Source organism: Metopolophium dirhodum, chromosome 2 (genome assembly GCF_019925205.1).
Source record: "Metopolophium dirhodum isolate CAU chromosome 2, ASM1992520v1, whole genome shotgun sequence".
NCBI classification, from domain to species: Eukaryota; Metazoa; Arthropoda; class Insecta; order Hemiptera; family Aphididae; genus Metopolophium; species Metopolophium dirhodum.
Window position 1 is genome coordinate 33,548,762 of NC_083561.1, and position 21,172 is coordinate 33,569,933.

The 21,172-nt window shown below is 28.0% G+C and overlaps 1 protein-coding gene across 2 annotated transcripts; it reads right to left on the reverse strand.

Moving 5' to 3' along the window:
- Positions 1-8,754: 8,754 nt before the first annotated feature.
- On the reverse strand, positions 8,755-12,904 carry LOC132939400 (IgA FC receptor-like). 2 transcript variants are annotated; one of them, XM_061006545.1, is made up of 3 exons: positions 12,787-12,904; positions 10,349-10,415; positions 8,755-9,921 (listed from the first exon to the last, which is right to left on the reverse strand). In XM_061006545.1, the coding sequence occupies exons 1-3, from the start codon at positions 12,880-12,882 to the stop codon at positions 9,182-9,184; spliced, it is 903 nt and encodes a 300-aa protein (XP_060862528.1). In that variant the 5' UTR covers positions 12,883-12,904; the 3' UTR covers positions 8,755-9,181. The 2 variants fall into 2 exon arrangements, with proteins under 2 accessions (XP_060862528.1, XP_060862527.1); XM_061006544.1 differs by having other exon boundaries at positions 8,755-9,963.
- Positions 12,905-21,172: the final 8,268 nt, after the last annotated feature.

Below are 21,172 nucleotides of genomic sequence, written 5' to 3' on the forward strand. Positions count from 1 at the left end.
AGTCTAATCTTAACCCTTAGTTTATATTTTTAAAAACCCAGAATCGGAACCAGAAAATATTAATGAAATTATTGACCTACTTACTGTTTTTGACACTAAAATACTTCAGTAATTTTTTTCTCCGTAGGTTTTGTTTATACGGTTTAAATACATATTACTATATCAGTATGTATTTCGTATTTACTTAATAAATATTATTTCAGTAATTAATCATAATAAATTAGTAAGCCATTATAATTTATCAGTGGCACAACAGATTAAACATACAGTTATGTATGCGTATAATATGTGTGTGCAATGTGCACACTTAATTCAAAATGTGTTTTGATTGTCCCCCGTGTCTTATCACACTTCGGTATACGAATCGTCGCCGTCTTGAGTTGTTCCTTCCAGACCTTTTATAGTCGTCGTTGACAGATCTCTTCTATTACCGATCACAATTGTAAGTCTTACGAACGGACGGGACCCTATTTTTTTCAACCCACATTAATGATGTAATCTTAAGACAATAAGACGCATACAATCGATGACACCACTGTTGCACACACACACATCGGTAATGAGAACTTAAAATCGATGTTTGTATGAAATGTCAGCTAACACGTGGCAGTGACTGCGGAAATTTCAACACAATATCATAATAGGTACCTACACCTAATATAATCTTCTTTGCGCTCGAGGGTGAGTGTGGTTTTATAACGCTGCGATACAGTCCACGACCGTTTTAACGCGTTTTCAGGGTTCCGAACCCTATGCAGTGGGTTTTTTTTCTTTTCCTGTCGACCTCGTTAAATTCGAACACCACGATACTTCTCGGCATTCTAGCGATTAATGAGGTTTTTTTTTTATTTCAATCGCACTAAGCATGCCAGATTTTTGGTTGCCAAATGTTTCTTCAGCTCTGTTTCACAAACAAAAAACTACCCCAGACAATAATATCGATGTCGTCATTACACGTCCGAAAACCACACCAAGAACCGCGTATTTGTTGAACTCATTTACTTCCGTGTATTTTCGTATTTTATTTGCACGAGGAAAACACAATCACACTTGCAAATCTGATAAACTTAACCGTTCAAGTCGTTTAAATGTACTATCATAACTTTATCGTTTTTAAAAGTTAGTACTTTAATTTAGTACTTTATTGTTTAAATAAAGTCATTTAAACATTTAGGTAGGGTCGTAGGGATATTTAAATATTATGTTTAGCTTACCTACGTATACTGCTAAAACTGATGAAGAGTTATCAACTTTTCAAATATTATAATTAAACTCAAATTAATGATGAATACACAACTTTTATTGTTAGGTATATTTTTGTTAGCTAGGTATTGATTCTCGGATTATATTAAATAATTATACAGTTGAAATATATTTATATTGTTTTATTCATTCTACTGCTGTCCATATAATATAATCGGGCCCAAACACAAAATTACAAAATACAAATAATCTTTTATATTTTTCTTTTCTTTTTTTAGTACCTACCTACTATATTTTATGGTCCTATAATAATAGATTAAAATGTACCTATGCATAACAAAAACTATGTATACCTCCTGATTTAAAATGTATAATTCACTTGAATTGACTCCAATTTTAATGATCGTCTCGAATGATCAAAAAAAGCCACCTATCTGGATTTAGGAGGCATTCGAGAGGGCCCCTATAATATACGTATTTAAAATAAAATAAACTTCATAGGGTTTTATTTTATTTGTATTGTTTTACTTTATGTCCTTTGTCCATTATGTCATACATACTATTTTATAATTTATTCAAGTTGAATTATGATGGGTATTTGTATATTGATTGAAAAATGTTAAAAGTTTGTACAATAAACTTATAAACACAAATTAAATATTAAAAAAAATATTTTCATCAAGGGCTAGTAAAATAGGGGTAACTAATTATTCACAGGCTCACAGCCTACGGGTAGGTCTTAATCCGGGCCCGATTATATAACTATTTAATTTAAAATAACCAGAACTAAAATCGTATGACCCGTCATTCGCCAATATTTAATTACCTTTGAATTTAACAGTATAATACATTTCCCATTCTAAAACAATCAAATCATTGAACGTTTGAGAATTTGAGTTTGTAATCCTTCCTAGGGTCAACTATTTAGTTCATCCGTTCATAGATTGGACGATTTCCATTTAAATGTATACAGGATTCGTTCTCGGATGATAACTATGGATATGGAGGATTTTAGTGTTGCATTACAGTTTCCTATTCCCTACTTCACAGTAGTGATCCAATAGGTGTTTACATTTAAGCTATTTGTTAATTGTTATGTACAGCATTATGAAGATAAGTAATAATTAATTTTTGTTCTTGATACTAAGTCAATATTTAACATAAATCTTGTAAATAATATTTCAATAGTAATGAAATACTATACTTCAATCATCAAACCACAAAGAAAAAGAAATACAAAGAAAGAAAATCATTGGTTAAAATTTCGATTTGTGCGTTGGAATTTGATTAATTTGAAAGTATAAAATAAATAAATAATACCTATACGTATATATGGGTACATTTGGAATTTTAAATGAAATATATATTTAAATTTGCAAAATGACAAAAAGTAGGTACTTACTTAAACTATAAAAGTTTATATTATATGTTCTTATTTTTATATTTAATAATTACATATATAATACAAAAATTGAGTTTTAATTTATTTTTACAACTAAAAACAAATTTAATTATCAATAAATAATGAGTACCTACGTTTAAATAGGGACAATATTATATTTAATATTTTTAAATAGTACCTTTTGGTTCTGAGCCCATGAAACAGTGGCGCGGTGAACAATTTTAAGTAAAGGAACCAAATATATTTTATCCGTTCACCCACTCGCCCACCCAACCACCCACTCACAATGGGATGTATACCAAAATTTGCTGATATCTCAACTCTCAAGTCCATAATTTAGAAGCAATACATTTAACAAATCTACCACTACCACTACCACCCCCACCCTAATCCCAAAATTCAACAAATCCGCAGATAAAAATAAAACTGCCTCGCCACGCCACTGCCACGGAATTTACATAGACTCAACTTATAGTTTTGGGTTTTTGTTCGGAAGCAATGCAGCCTACGTAACACACCACTATTATACAGTATAGTTGAATCTTAATTGTCTTTACCATTTGAAAAATTTAAAAACGTCGCATGACATGGTCGAAGAACCACGAAAAATGAATCCCGTTTCTTCTGCGTCATATTTAAAAATACGGTTGACAAATTAAAATAAACCACATTCCCGATGTTTCTACACCAACTAAAAACAATAACGAGGAAAGAAAATACAAAACATGATTATTATTTTTTCTTTAGAAATATCCTATTATTTTTCCGGTATAAAAAAACATATTATACCTACATAAAATGCAAAAGTATAAAATGTGTACAAAAAAAAAACACCTTCTGAATGAATTGATAAAATGTAAGCTCAAAGGTTTTTCCCATTTATTTTATAGAATTGAACAATACTTATCTGATTCATCCAGCAATATTTTATCGTATTTTCTCTGTTCCATACTACAACGCATATATTATATTAACTTATGTAAGTATATTATTTAAACAGTATGTTCAGGTAATCTTTTACATAATAGCATATAGACTTTAGTTAATCTAAAAATGTATTGTTCAGTGCTCATACTAATGTAATGTTATATTAAATAAATGCTGTTAGCTGATAAAAAAATAAATTAGGATTCATCGAATAAATTACATAATATAGGTTTATTATCTAACAAAAATAAATGTTAAATATTATAAAAAATATGTTCACAAATTAAACATACTATACAACCAAATCAATATTGTTGTAATTCAAATACGAATAACCATAAATATGTACTTTAAATAGGTATTCATATTAACATTTCCTAGAAATTTTCAAAATATTTTGGCTGTTTTGAACTATTTATTAATATTTTAATTATTCAACTTTTAGATTCTGAGCGAAGCGATGAATGTATTGATTTTACAATGATTTGTGTTTTTTTTTTATTTTTTTTTTTTATTTTTGTGTCTGTCTTTTAGGACAGTAAAAATGCTTGGATTTTAAGGAAAACGGGAATTTTTACGCAAAATCTGTTTTCGAGAAAATCGATTTTGGTTTTTGGTGTAATTTTAAAACAAATGACCGTAGGGACATGAAATTTTGACTGAATGTTTATAGTTGCATTTCCTATACACCATAACATTTTCTAAATATTTTGACTTATTTTGAGCTGTTTACGGACATGGTTAATTTCCATTTTTTTTAGTTTTTTTTTCTATAAATATCAATAAAATTTTATCTGTTTAGTAAAAAAGCTTGAAAATTTAATAGAAGGCTCCTAGGTTATTGTTTCAAAGGCAGATGAAAAAAATTAAAAATCCTTAGTCACAGTTTTTATTTATAAGCATTTGAAGTTCAAATTTTGACAAAATACGGAAAAATCACGAAAAATAGCAAATTATTTTGAGTTGAGAATTCATAAAAATTTTTCTTTTTAAATCTAAGATTTGAAAATGTAATATAAGATTACTCATAAGTTTGTCTACCTTTATCAAAAAAAAAAAAATGTCTAGAAGAAACTTAAATTAAATTTTTATGAGCGTCTGAAATTTATATTTTTACAACATTTGATATTTACTCGATTTCTCATGTAACAATTTTCTTATTTTATTGTAATCGAAAAACGAATGACTGTAGATACTTGAAAATTTCACTGAATGTTTATATTAGCATTTTCTATACACCATAAAATGTTGAAAATATTTTGACTCTTTTTGAGCTGTTTACGGACATTGTCAGTTTTCAATTTTTTTAGTTTTTTTTTCTATAAATATCAATAAATTTTTATTTGTTGGGTAAAAAAGCGTGAAAATTTAATATAAAGCTCCTGATATATCGTTCTTATAGCAGTTGAAAAATATTAAAAATACATAGGCACAATTTTTTTTTATAAGCATTTAAAGTTCAAATTTTGACAACATTTATCAAATTTATAATTTATTAATTATTTTGTGGTTAAAAATTTATAAATTAGGTTTTTTAAAAATTTATAAATTTTTAACTTTTATGGCTAAGGATTGAAAATTTAAAACAAGGCTCCACGTAAATATGTTATATATAAATTACTTTATTCACAATAATATCATCAAATATACTTGGTAATATCATAGGCTGACTGACCGTTTTCACTCAGAATCGTTTTTCTTATACAATGATATTATATCATTGAATTCAAATTTAACACCATCCATTACAGTGACCCACTTGTAACCTACTGTACAGCAAAGCGACATCCTCTTATCCACGTTTTTTAAATACATATTGGCAAATTGGAACAAAATTGGATGTTTAAACGAAAGATAACGAGTTTGGTTATTATGTTGAAGGTACCTAATTCGATAAATATTATTCGTAGATACTTGTAACATTTTGCCATTATTACGTATATTATTATAAACTATAAACATTGATATTTTAAAAATGTTTAGACGATGTATAGATGGCAGGGTTGTTATGTTTAAAACATAAAAAATAAACATATTGATTTTGTTTTAACTTTTAAACATTAATAAAAAACGTGTGTTTAAAACAATATTTTTAGTAAATTTTAAATGAAAATTATCTATATTATCGATATTTTCTACTCTGCGGGGTACTTTTTTTAATGATTTTTTTTGTAAAAAACAACAATTTCAACAATTTTAAAATTTTAAAAAATGGCATCAAAAAATTTGGGCACTTTTTTTTAGACAAAAATCCATAACTGAAAATATGCACGACCCCCCCCCCCCATATTTTGATTGCACCACCGTTCTCAATGTCAACAACTTCATAAGTACGAATAAAAAATAAGTTTTAAAAAAAGGTGTCTCGTAAGAAAGACATAATGTCATAATCTATATATTTATACAAATAATAATACAGACACAATGACACGATGAAGAATGTTACCTATAACCTATCCATTGACAAACGTATAGAATCCTTTAATTATATAGTTAATAACGTTAAAATAATATCTTACATAAGTAATATTATTTTCTAGATCAATATTATTTTTCCACTATTGTTTATAATTAAAAAGACAAATAACGATGGCCATTATACGGTCCGTTGGTCCTGAATTGAAGGTTATATTATTTTTGACAACAATTAGTGCAACCTACCGTATCATCACAAATAGAAAAATAGAAAATATCTGTAGAATTGTAGTCTGATAGAACGTTTTTGCTCAGAATCATTTTTTGTGTACAATAATTTATCATTGAATTCAAATTTAACACATCATCTATTACAGTGACCTAGTCAAGTTAAACTCGACAACTACTATACAGCAGAGTGAGTTGTGTACTCTACTTCATTTGTCAATGAACGTAAATTAAATTAAAACTTTAATTATAATATTTAGTACTATTATTATACTGTATTTTATGTTTTATATATCGTTTGGTTATTATAATTATAAGTTATGATCACATGTTCAAATATAATATAGATGAATTATAATGATTAATATATAAAAGATCTTACTATTCAATAAAGCTCTTGTTGAGATTCCTCAGCAGATATATTGGTGCATTTATGTTTCGTATACCTTTCTTAGGTACCACCGTTATTGGTTACCGATGATTGATGAATTACTTTTAGACATTTTAGGTTTTGGTGTTGTTTATGCAAAACGCAATGACAAAATTAATATAAACAATTGCATAAGATTTCTAGGTAATTTTTATCGTGTGCATCAGATCATTAACCATTGTAGTTCAATGAAAAAATTGTATAACAGAATTATGATTGGCTATTTGTATACCTATCTATTTTATAAAAAAAATAAAACTCTAATACAATTAATAGTGCCTAACAATATACCTTACTTGTCACTTCATTAAATAAATCAAATCAATGTTATTACTTAATAGATCCTAAAACCATAGAATTTAATGTTTTAAACTGCTAACAGTAGGCAGTATAGCGTACACAATAACCATTAAAACCATCCTGTGGGGCTGTGGATCAATAACACTATAACCAATGCATTTGTCGTGTTAATATAGTGATAAAACGATATAAATCATTATAATTAAATTATAGTGTTTCAAAAAACAACATAAATCACTGCAATCGGTATTCTTAATGGTCCTCGAAAACTTATACTCAGAGCAAATATTGTGAATAACTAACCGGTTAATCTATATGGACCTGCACTAGTGAACTGTAATCGATGATAAGCGATCAGACGTACAAATTGAAGCGATTGTCAGACAGAAGCAAATACACGAAAGATAATAATTTTCGAGAAGCGATAGTTATCAATTATTTCGACAGTTCTTGGGTCGGTGTGTACCTGCAGGATCAGTGATGAAATGCTAATATTTTGTTCTCCGGTTATTTTAAAGCACTACCCAGGGGACCCATTTGCAGGGATACCGCCCCACCATTAAACGGTTTGGCAATATTCCCGAAGGCTCGGCCATAATAATTGCAATTCTGATGGAACCACCGTGATAGTTTATTGGCCCCGTAGCAGTTTATTACGTGCAGAGCTGTTTTTAACCAGTAGCAATGAAAATATAACGGTTATCAAGAATAAAAAATAAAACATTTTCTATCCGAAACACTTTATATATCACGGGGCGATGATGATATTCTTCGTTCAATCACTGATCCCGAGGAATAGAGTTTTTCGTGTTGTAAAAATGATTTGTGCCAATCGAAGTAACGTACTTACCTACACGACTATTCCAACAAATCGGAATTTATTGACGGATACAATTTTAAATCCTACACGGTGGTGTAACAAATAAATACATTTTAAATTGCCAGTATAACAGAAATGGGAATAGACAATTATAAAAAAATCAGTAGTATTATATAATTGTCTGCACAGTGCCTATGAGTAAACTAGAAGAGCATTTTTATGCTACGAAATAACTCTTATTCTTTTGGTATAGTTTTGTACTAAAAATCGTTATTAATTTAAAAAGAGTTTTTCGTTTTAAATTATAGAAATTGAACGATCATATACTTAATATGAATATCATTATCATGCATACAATTGTATACTATTTAGTCAACTAATTTTTATTGCCTGATGATTTCTCATGCAGTTGTGCTTGTATAAGTTTATGTGTATACATAATTAAATATATACATATTTACATTAATATACATTGTACATTTCAACAATAGGTAGGTATACCTCTAAAGAATAATAAATTCCTTTTAATGAAAAAAAAAGTAATAATAAATATTTATATTTTAATTTTAGACAAAACTTTTTTTTAATTCAGAACAGTTTTTAATTATCAACAAAATTATTAAAAATTCGATATTAAAATAATAACATTAACATTAATCAGAATAAATTATTAAAACACTAACGTATTATCTTAATTTGGTTATAGCGATTTATATTGGTTATATTTCACCATCTGCCGTTTGATAATTAATTTATATTATTTTACTTTTTTTGTGGAATATATTATTTTTTATGTTTCTGGAGGAATAAATATAAGATATGATAGAAACTTCCAAAAATATTATTATTCTAAACGCGTTCAAGTAAATATTATTTATTTTTTTTTTGTAGAATTTTAATTATCTAATTGCTTTTAGTAGATATCAGCTATTTATGAATATTAATTTAAAGAGTAGTCTATAGTTAATTTCACTAAAGTAATAATTTGTAAATATACTATGGTTTATAAACTGTTAAATGTTAACCATACTATTTTTATAAATTATTATATTAGTTATAAAAGTAATTTGTTAAAAAATACATATTATTATTATCTAATCTAAAAATGAATCAAATATAAATAACAGTGAAGATGGAACTGTTGTTTCAAAAATATTACACAGCTTTATTCAAAATACGTTTCATTTTTTTGATAAGTGAATAAATTATGTAATTGTGGTTTTCATTGATACATTTTTGTGTGTACATTGACGTTTCTTCATTAAAAATGTTTATTTAGGTACCTACTTAAATACATACAAGCTACAGCATGAAATCAAATAGTATTTATGGCATATTTTAAAGTAAACAGAGTAGTATAATATAATAGGTGACAGGCGTTATGTACTGGACGTAATTATTTTAGCCATTTGGTGTAGGTTATTGTTATATTTGTTAGGTCTATAAATTAAATAGATTAAATTATTGGTTTGCAACATGTATCGGATAATCCAAATATACTAGTGATTAAATTTAAACCACATTTTAAAACAAAGGAAAGAGGATCGTAATCGCAATTTGGTTCGCCAATATTACCATAGTCTTCCGTAGTAGTCTCAATCTGTTCTACTTCCGGCGATTGAGTCGTCACATCGTATCTGGTCGCTTCTGTGTTTGGTTCACTTGAAGGCATTGCAGGTGGTTGAGGTGTTGATGGCGTGGATGGCATGGAAGGCATTGTAGGTGGTTGAGGTATTGATGGCACGGAAGGCATTGTAGGTGGCTGCGGGGTTGAAGATGTGGGCAAAGAAGGCAAAGATGGTGTTGATGGCATAGAAGGCACTGATGGCATAGAAGGCATTGAAGGCATAGAAGGCATAGAAGGCATTGAGGGCATAGAAGGTATATCAGGGAATGAACGAACAGTTCTAGTTTCATCGTCATTGAGTGGAGGCTGATAAGTTCCTTCAGGGGGTCGTTCTTCAACCAGTTCAAGTGATCTTTTCACTTTGTTCGTGGAATCTTCATTCGAAATCTCTTGTTCCAATTCATTATAATAATCGTAATCTGTTGGTCCTTCTTCGTTTTGTATTTCAATAGTCATACTATTCGTTTCGTTATCGTTTATGTTTTTCACATCTTCGTAATAATATGACCATAGAATATAAGTATATCTACTAAAAAAAGCCATGACTGAAGAATTGTCTATGATTTTACCTTCAAAACAAATCCAATCATCTGATGAGCATTTCGACAAATCTGTTAATAAATAATTTTTTAATATTCGAAAATTACTTTTTATGGTTAATAATAAAATAATATACAAAAATGTTAAATAATTGTATCGGCTTTTTTATTTTGTTAGGTTGTGAATTACTTCAAACTATTTCATTGAAATAATAATTGACAGTGGTAATATTTTCCAAACAAATTACTTTTATTTCTTCTATTATAATTAAGTGGCTTATACTCGAATTACAGTTGACTGATGCGCAAAAAGTAATTTAGATAATAGGATCAAACGACGGACGACAAAACTGGTTAAAAATATCGTAAATAACAAACACAAATGTCTCCTTGGAGTAATATTAAAATGTGAATGCTTTTAAAATTATATATAGTCGCTGTAGCTATTAGTACTTACCTACGCTTAAACTTTGTTCGGGTCTTCCGATTACTTTGGAATAAGTAAACTTCGACATTTGACATACCTGTAATATACAAATTACAATAAACTTTAATGTTGCTAATTCTTGTTTTTATGAAATTAGAAACGGAATCAACTTTATCAAAGAAGTTTTTCTCTAATTTAAGTTAAGCTATTGTTGGTGAATCTCGTGTACAATAATATAAGACGAAATAATCTAATGAAAAAACTAATGAAATTACATTTATAAAATTATAATTATAATGAAACTTACATACTTAATTTCACTTATAAATATATAATATTTGGGATTTGTTGTACTATACCTTAAAAAGTGTCCTGTGGAGATACAAACTTCTGTTATTCAAATGGGAATCCTCTTTTCAACTACAAATTATTTAAAGAATAATATTTTGAACATGTTTACGAGTCAAAATAAAAATTCAAACGAGTCATTTTTTAGTTATTTAACTTTGTGAACTAAGGATAGAGCTATGATAATGGGTTTGGATGATATGGGAGTTATGGTATTTTTAAAATGTTAGTTATTTTTTATTAATATATCAATATTTATAATTTATAAACAATTGTCCAAGTATAGTAAACACTATAATATCCTATATTACATATATTTCTAAAACCATTTTTAAGGACTATTGTATCCTTAATATAAACGTTTCAATAACTGAGAAACTCATTCGAGTTTTAAATTAGGTACATAACAATTTTCAAAAACATTATCCACTAAATAATGTATACTAAAATGGGGGAGGGGGTTCCCATTTGAAAAACAGAAGTTTGTATCGCTACAGAAGACACTCCTGAGTAGTACAAAAAATCTCAATAATTTAAAAGTATATATTATAAATACGAAAACCAGAATTTGAACAACTGTATTATTAAATTAAAAAAAAATGCGGATGTACATAATTTGCTCTTTATATATGAAAAAAATTAGTAAGTACCTATAAATGTACGAAATAATATTATATACTTTTTAATAACTTTAAATAATGTGGTAGGTACGGTAGGTACGAATATCAATTAATCTATTTTATTTAATTTACTTAAAAGGAGGCTAAATTTACTAAAACCGACCGGAATATAAACGAATTTGATAATCTATAAACGTATTGTAAATTGTGGGAAACGACAACCAGGATTTTCTGAGAAAACCCTTGACGTATAATTGCGAATTTAAAGGACTCGCCAATCATGTGTCTCGTGGGAATTCATGACGAATTACGGATGTTATATGTGTTTGAACAACGATTTGGAGAGCAATCGAAACGACGTAGCAGAATCGACAAAATGACGTTACAATATGGTCGGCAATTTAAAAATGCTTGTAGATAGCTACAATTAAAATCTAATGTCTTATGAAATTGACACACACACATTTTCACTCGGAAAACGGAAAAACAAAAACGTCGGCTTATATTTGTAGGCGAAAATTGTATAACAAGAAATTGTTATGGGCCCCATTAGATGTTTCTTATAAAAGCGTTTTTATAACAGGGGAGAAATATTATATTGACAGTCTGTAAAAAAAACTTTGAAATTACACGGGCATTTAACTTTTAACTAAATATAAATTAATGGCAACTCATAGATTAGATATTGACAAAGGTATTGTATAAATAATGTTTGTAATTCATGTGTATAGTTGTATCAATTTTACACAGTATTTAAGTGTAATACAATTACAATCAAAACTTATAGCATTAAATATTACATTCATTATTTGTATTGTTTCAATAATAAATATATCATATATTTTTTGTGGATTTTTAAAATATAAATATTTATATGATATACAAAACCAATTTGTTCAAATTATGACCTTACACGTTTTGGAGCAAATATCTTTGGCTTTAAAATAATATTGTACCTAAATAAAAACTACCTATATTAAAAATTAAATATTGTACTCATGGTAGGCATATGTCATTAAAAAAAAACAATCGTTATTATATTTACTCAATTTAAAATTAAAACGTCTTTTCTACATAAATAAATAATAAAAGTGGTATCGCTCCACTCAAAAACTAATAGGTAGACAATAGTAGGCATAATAAACAATATAAGTAATATTATAATTTTTCAATCAGTTTAATGATATTACAGCTGGTTCACTAATAGATAATATAAAATATTATAAATAGTGAAATATTAAGTGTTTTTATAAACTATTCTAACCCGTGTAGTTACCTATAGGCGCCTAGTCTAAAAATTAAAATATTCTCTTAATTACCTACTTACTTAACCGTAAAAAATAATTTTATTTGTAAAATATTACTTAAAACATTATAGATGTCTGAGCACATAATAATAAATATTTTCTGGCAAAAAAGACTTTATTTAACTTTATTATTATTAATATTGTTTCGTATAGAAACCAAACGACAACGATGATACTTGAAAATGATACTTACATAAAGGAAAACACAAATATATTGTATTACGATCATGGTATTTTGTGAAGTGCAGCATACACAAGAATGAATAATGTGCTTTTGACTGCAAATCATAAAATTTAGATAAACCACATAATATTATACTGACTTAGAGCTTCCTGTTTTTCTCTCTGATAACTATAATATTCAAGAGTATTTATGTGTGCTTGCGTGTATGTATGTGTTTCTTTGTGTTATTATAATTTCGTATTCAGGATTCAAAATTTGTTTCCTCTATTCAATGTGGATTCATTATCTAGGACGATTTACAAACAGATTAAAAATGTATCAAAATTGCATGTATAATAATAATAATAACAACAACAATGTGATTATATTACATTTCGTTGTGTTACAGTAAATAAGTGAAAAAAAAAAAACACCATTGATGACCTTCCGATTGTAATATTCATGGTACCTACCTATTCATAATTCACCGCAATAACCTATTATTAGAAGAGAAACTAGATTAATTGCACTTTATGATTTAATATCGTCATTTATAAAATACAGTACCTACCTGCTATAATATAATATTTGGTAAGTCGTAGGTAGGTACTTAACTAAGCCATTTTGGTAATAATACGTACTAACTTTTATATATTTAACATATTTATCAATTAAGAAATTACTAATGACTATAATACTTATACTTATAGAATAAAATATGTTTGAAAAAATAGTTATTATTTTTCTTGAAATGATTTATATTGTTTTTATTATGTAGGTAGCGTAATAAGTAATAACATAAATTTGCATTCCTCCTGTTAAAAATAGTAAATATACTTTAGTGTAAAGTGTAATGTGTAAGTGTAATACAGTAATGACATTATGAATTATGATATTATTTATTTTATTTCAAACGTTTACTTTGGCATCAATGGAATATGAAACGGCCATTAAATTCTCATACTTATTTGAGTTCAAATCTATGCATTTTAACATTTATTCAAAACGTAACCCAGTACAAGGTAGACGTAGGGAAAAAAAATTACGATTCTCATACGCAAATTATGCAGTACAATATGCATTAACATAAAATATTTATAATAAAACGTTCGGAATTAAAATGTACAGGTACCGGATTGAACATTTGTTTTCTTTACAGAGAAAGTTGCAAGTTATTTTCGTTTAAAAAAAAAAATTGGTTTTTCTTTCGGAATTTCCAAAAGATATTCAAGAAATTTTGACAAAACTTTTGCTCGAACACTTTACGTACCATGACGTAACGTACCCGATGTCAGAAAGTAAAGAGCAGAAGAGACGAATGAAACCCGGATATGTATATACGGATGTGTAATGTGTATAATGACTGATGAAGGACGTCTGACGCTTGACGGGTATTGTGACTGATAAGAAGCAATAAAACGCGGCACCATATGATAAATGCATATTTAAAACGTAGTAACTTGGCTCCGGAGGATATGCATCAATCAGGATAAAAACCGTGGCACGTAAACCAACAAATCCTTTCTCCACGCGTTATACGCCCTGCAAAAGCATAAAAATATGATATTAAAGGCACACGCCCGCGGTGTTCAATATTTGTATTATGTTCGTTTTCTTTGTGTTTAATAATAATATTGTAAGTGCCATGAAGGATTCTGTGGAAAAATTTCCGTCATCAAAAATACCGGTGGTAAAAATGTCGTCCACTGGGGACATAAATTGTATCTAGTAGAAGACAAAACGTATTATAAATAGGAATATTGGATTACGAAAGTTTCTCACGTTCTCCCATCGTGCAGGTTGGATGTCAAGTTAAACCGTGGCCTATACACTTTAGGTAACAACCAATCTGAAGGCAGAATCGAAAACATTCAAAACTAGTTTTATTTAATATATATATTTTAGATTCTGACCGGAGCGAATGAATGTATTGTATTTACAATGAGATGTGTGTTTTTTTCTGTCTGCCATCAACATTTTGGGTAGTAAAAATACTTCGATTTTCGACATCAGCATATTTACTAATAGAAAAGTGAATCTAGTTGGTACATTTGAACGGTAAAAATGTAAAATTCGCATTAATTTTAGAAAGCGTCGGGAAAAACAAAAAATGTAGTAATTTTTGAGCAAAACCAATTTTTGAACGATTTTAGTTTTTTTGGTGTAACTCAAAAATTAATAACCGTAGTCCCTTGAAATTTTCACTAATTATTTAAATTAGTATTTATGCATTTTTTGACTTTATTTGTGTTAGTTAATGCCTTGAGAAATTTTTATAAATTCTAATGCAAGGTTCCTTATAAGTTTCATTAATGGACGTTCAAGAATATTAAAGATACATAGGCATGATTATTGATTATTTTTTATATGCATTTAAAGTTCAAATTTTGGTAAAATTCATCAAAATATCTAAAATTTTAAACTATTTTTCAGTTAGAAATTCATAAAAATTTCCTTTTCATAGCTAATATTAGGAATTTTAATAGAAGGTTTCCAACAAGTTTTTCTACCTCAATTAAAATAAAACATACACAGGAAAGTTATGCTATTTATAGACATGAAATATATTTGTTTTATTAATATTTTTCTAAATTATTACAATTGATTATTTATACAAGTATGCTAGGCTAACACAACCTCTCCTCTAAGAATATTTTTTTGTATCCTCGTATGCAATGATTTATGTTATTTTTCATTTCAAAATAAAAAATTAACTATAACTTAATAAATAGGTACTATTAACATGTGTACTGTTACCCATAGAAAAATGACACAAGAGTTAGGAGTAAACGAAGATGAAATAGGTCAAAGAGAAATTGGACAATATCCATGAAAAAAATACATGTTGAATACTTGAATTAAAAGAATATTAAAAATTTAAATAAATTAAATGAAAAGTATTGAGAATTTTCTTAAATGTATTTCTTATTTTAAATTGTTTTTAACATTTTGTGGTTTTTACAGTTGATTGTAGAATTTTTTTTTGCACCTATCCTGTCTTTTTTTGGGCGCAAATTTTTTCATCAGTCAATTTAGTAGATTACCACCTAGGTACGAGATATTTGAGTTTAGACAGATTCATAATATATGTGTTATGCTATATAAACATGTACAAATACGGATAGTACGTAAAAAGAATACCTAAAAAATAATACGTCACACACTACATAGGTAACTTGTTTTATTTTCGGCATTATAATAAAACCAATAGAATATTGTTTATCGGGTTATCTGGCGTAAACGAAACCTTATAGTAAGTACAGATAAACTTGATCGCCAAAAACACTGAAAGTTTAAATTGATTGAATGCACATTTCAGTACGCGCGTATAATAAAAATATATATTTACATTCAACAATTCAGTTAAGTAACTGAAATGTTTTTAAATATTATTTTTTTATTTTATGTTTTTATGAATAATAAACATCCAGATACAGGTTGGCCACATAGTCCACAAACCAAACTGTATAATATTATTGAATCGTGTCGAATGACTGCATACCAATAAGTACATACAGTTATTATTTATTTTATAATACAGTAAAACTTCCGTTAACGGTCACCTCTATGTAACGGTCAATTTTTTAGGTCCCTGCGAGTGTTATCCTAGTGTTATCCTACCTCTGTAGGACGGGCACTTCTAAATAGCGGTCATTATTTACAGTCCTTTCTATATGGAAGTTCTACTGTATTATGAATTTTATCATAAGGGATAGTAAAATATATTTATAAATTATATTAATTTAATATCTATGCATATGCCATAAATATCATAATATGATATTAATATATTATAAAACTATAATACTCGAAAACAAAACTAAAACTCATTAACTTAAAAGTGTTCCCAGTGTGGTAATTTGTGGAAAAGGCGAATTTCTCATTTATTATTTTTTTTATTATTACCTATTTAAAAGTCAAGATTCAAGAGATCCCAATACCAGTATCTTTTTAATCGACTTACTTTACTTTAAAATGTAATAAAACATTTGCTGTTTATAAAAATTAATAATTTATGTAGGCATTGATAAAATATTCAAAAGAGAACTACTATAGGTTATCATTGTTTAAATATATGTATAATTCAAATATACAAAAAGATTTCTTATCGTACATCATTAAAAATAACTAAGATACAAAACAATACATGTTTGTTAACTGTCTACTTCAATACCTATCAAATATGAATGATGAGTACCCACTGTTATTATAAATTTTGTTTTCTTGAACATGTTAAAAAAGTCTCACTTTTCTAAACAATGCGTCACAGTTATTCTGAATTATCACGGATCGCTATAGAATATGGACGATGTATAAACAGCGTGACTACTAAAAATAATAATTGGAAACAATGGTTTTCATTTTTAGTTGAAACCATTACAATAGTTTTTAATTTCAGCTCAAACTATTACTGATTTTGCGCGCCTAATGAATGTCAAACTAAACGGTGATAGTTAAACTATCTTTTATCCTTCGTTATAAATAAATAATCATAAATATTGAATACAAATAAAAACGGTGTGGGAACGATGACAGGAGGAATATAACATTATTGTGTACAGACAAATACTAAAATGTAGGTTCGAAAAAAAAGGTTTTGAATGTATTGTCAGTAAAATTACTATGTAATCGCATAAAAAAAAGTGGATATCCAATAAAATTGATTAGGCGTTGAGTATCAAAATATGAAAAAATGGTTCAATTACTTAGATATTTTTATAAACGTAGCAGCAACTAATTTATGCTGATTAAATTCTTTTTTAAAAAGCATTTTTAAAAGTCTAAATAAACAAGCTGACAAGTAAAAATATTTAATGCTTGCGTTTTTTTTTTTTTTTTTTAGTAGTATTAGTATTTACACAGCGACGCTTAGTATTCGCGTTTGATAAAAGGTGCAATTATTATTAGAAAAAAGAAATAATAATAAATAAAAGTACAAAAAGTAGGTAGGTACTGTAAAGTTTGAGAGACAAGTCAAATAAGAAAAATACTCAATACTTGCACACAGACGATTATTACGCAAACAGAAAAAAAAAATAAAACACATTTGAACACAATCAGTTGTGAGACTAACCAATAGTGAATAATTTTGTTTGTAGATGTTATTATTGTTTTTGATGTTGTTCTCGACGTTTTTTTTTATTTTTTTTTAACCCGACCGACCTACGACTGAATAAAACCAAATGCATTCATGTATATTGTATATGTAGAGGTACTTTTCTCCTATAGCCTTCTCTACCCCTCTACCGCGGGTTTGCGGGAAATCAAAAATTGCTATCGAATCAGACCGGATGATTTATTTTCACTGCGGGAACCGGGTGTCACGGCGACACCGTGTGTTTCTCGTCGATAACTCGCAAAATGCACAAAACTTGTCACGCCTCGCTGACGACTGATCTCTTGTGTATACATTTACGTACGTGCATATACGGGAAACGAGCCGTGGGAATTGTGTGAGTATTATTTCCGGATGTCCTAAAAGTGTGCCAAATACTATATAATAGTACACCTACCAATAACTAGTAGACGAAAATATTATGTCGTATTCCTGCTGTCACTACAATAGCAATTTATTTGCTCGCACGAAACCCAAGACTTTGTGACTTAATGCAGTGCTTTGACTATATTTATTGTTAGTTTGAGAAACATTATAAACGGATCTGAATTTATAAGCAACGAATAACGAGCATTAACTTGTCTAATGCGTAAATGGTAAACTGCTGTACCTATACCTAATTATAATGATCATAGTTTAAAAATAACACTTTTAATTGATGACGTATTATTTAATTTATTAATTAAGATTTTTTCTTACAAGTTATAATGCAATCGTAGTCTAGACAAATTATGTATTCATTTTAGATTATGAGCGGAGCGGTGAATGTATATAATGAATATTTAAATTAAATTTAAAGTTCGAATTTTCACAAAATTTATCAAATTTAAAATTTAATAATAATTTTGTAGTTAAAAATTTATAAAATGTTCAACTTTAAAACCTTATAAAAGCTTCATATAAACTAAATTAAACTTTAATATTTATAGAAACTTTATATAGGTAAATTAATTAATTTATTCACAATAAATCATCAAATATACTTAGTAATATATCATAGGCTGACTAACCGTCTTTGCTCAGAATCGTTTTTCGTATAGGTACAATGATATTATATCATTGAATTCAAAATTAATACCATCCATGACAGTGACTCACTTGTAACCTAGTGTACAGTAGAGCGACACCAACTTGTGGGCACCTTCTCTTATTGTAATATGAATGGTATTCTGTATACTATCGATATAGGTAGTTTGAAGTTTAAACATTTAAATACTGAAGATTTTATTTATTTATATTTTAGGGATATTCAAGCTAATAATGCTTTGATTATGTCTATTGGGGGTATTTGGCTTTACTTTGGAAATATTTTATTTTATTTAAGTCAATAATTAGTTATAGCTACATATGGTCATGAATCATTAAAATAATATGTGTTGTGAAATAAATCTAACTGCTCAAGTAAGTGTCGCGAGAGAAATATAAATTAACAACTCAACGAAGCGACAAACCTATACCGGTTTCAGACTTCAGTATCGGAATTTCACAGTTATAATATTAATTATTTATTATACTACAGTAATCACACAGGAATACTGATATTACAATAAGCTGCCGGCTTGCACTTCTGTAATGGCTCAAACTTTAGTTATCTAGTAAGACGGCTTGGGCGTCACTGAGCTCGGCCTCTAAACTTTAATTTAAATAATTAATTAATAGTCTCAATTAAACCAATACCTATCCAAATTATTTTCCCCATTCGTCAAACTTAATATTTGGGACAAAGGTCTACTGAATTACATAAAATATTTTTTTTAGTTTACAATGTTATTTGCATCTGGTAGATACACAAAATAATGCCTACTTTATTGTTTGTTCTAAACTGTCATCGATTATTGTGATTTAAGTCGGTACGTTCAAATAATGAGTGAGATAATACATTCATACCCTACTATCCTACTTTAATATAAGCACCAAAAACGAGTTCACTACACCTGATTCCTTACAAATATTTTGTTGTATACCATAATTTTTTGTACGGCGTATTATATAGACAATATAAGTACATGACGGAGTAGAACACCATTAAAAATGTTCTACTTTAGTACCTATGTGTACTTTATTATTATTGTTTAAAAAAAAAAGTTTGAAACATTGATAATGAATAACCAATGGTTTTTAATATGCCCATGTTTTAGCTTAGAATATTTATAAGCTAATAATTTTCACCATAGTAATAATTTCAAGATTTTAGTCATGTAGAAAGCTAATCAATTAGTCATCAATGCACTCGCTCGAAAATCCATTATGTATGTAATCGTTGACAGACTGACTAAACCTTTATAATTTATTCGACATAATCTTGTTGGAATAAATACTGGTTAGGAGAAAAGAATCACTAAACATTTTATAATAGAAACAACAATATTATAATTTATATAATTTGCACACTTGGAAAAAACGAGACGGCCACAATCTAAGGGGTGGAACTATTTCCATAAAAGTTATCGCTTATTCAATAGGATTACAACATTTTTCTCTACAGAATTATAATTCTCTTACAGTAGTTAATTCGAAAAATGTTAACGTTTTTACATAAAGACACCTACCTAAATTGGTGACCTCACGCAATCACTTCAGATTTTTAAAAAGAAAACAATTGGTTAAATTTGAAATTTGAAATTCAAATTTCTTAGAACCAAGAAATAAACATTTCATAAGTGCGGCTATTAGATATTTTGTAAAAAAAAACAAAAATAGATACGCTTGGCGGAAATGGCAATAATAGGTGCATGGACCGAGTTAAAGAGAGGTGATCATTCTGTGTAATGTCAAATACCCTTTTGGTTGATGTTGTATTTTACTCACATATACGCACATATAGTACAAAAGGAAGTTCACGTAGACAAAATAAAATATTGGTTCGTAAAGAAGGAATGTCTTTGGCGATTTATAAGACTCGGGCTGACAGGACACAAATGAAATGAACAACTTAAAAAATTACTCGAGTGAATACATGTGCATGTAAATGTATATTAGAAATACATTATCGTTATGTTCTGGTTGGTTTCACTGGCTCGGGCGAACTAAAATATTCAAAATGCACATACTTATAATTTACTCGAGTTTAATAAACATATAAATTATTCACGAAATTCGGATGCAATCGTCTAATATGTTTGTCAAAGAAATGTGAACGATGTTTGTCGGCTTAAATAACAACGACGATGTTCAGCGAAGGTGAATTTACGAAGAAAATCATTATTACAACTGTAACTAACTATATTATTATATAACACTTTTATTACTGACATTTTTCTATGATGTTACGTTTTGTATTTCTTAGCATCGGAACACTTC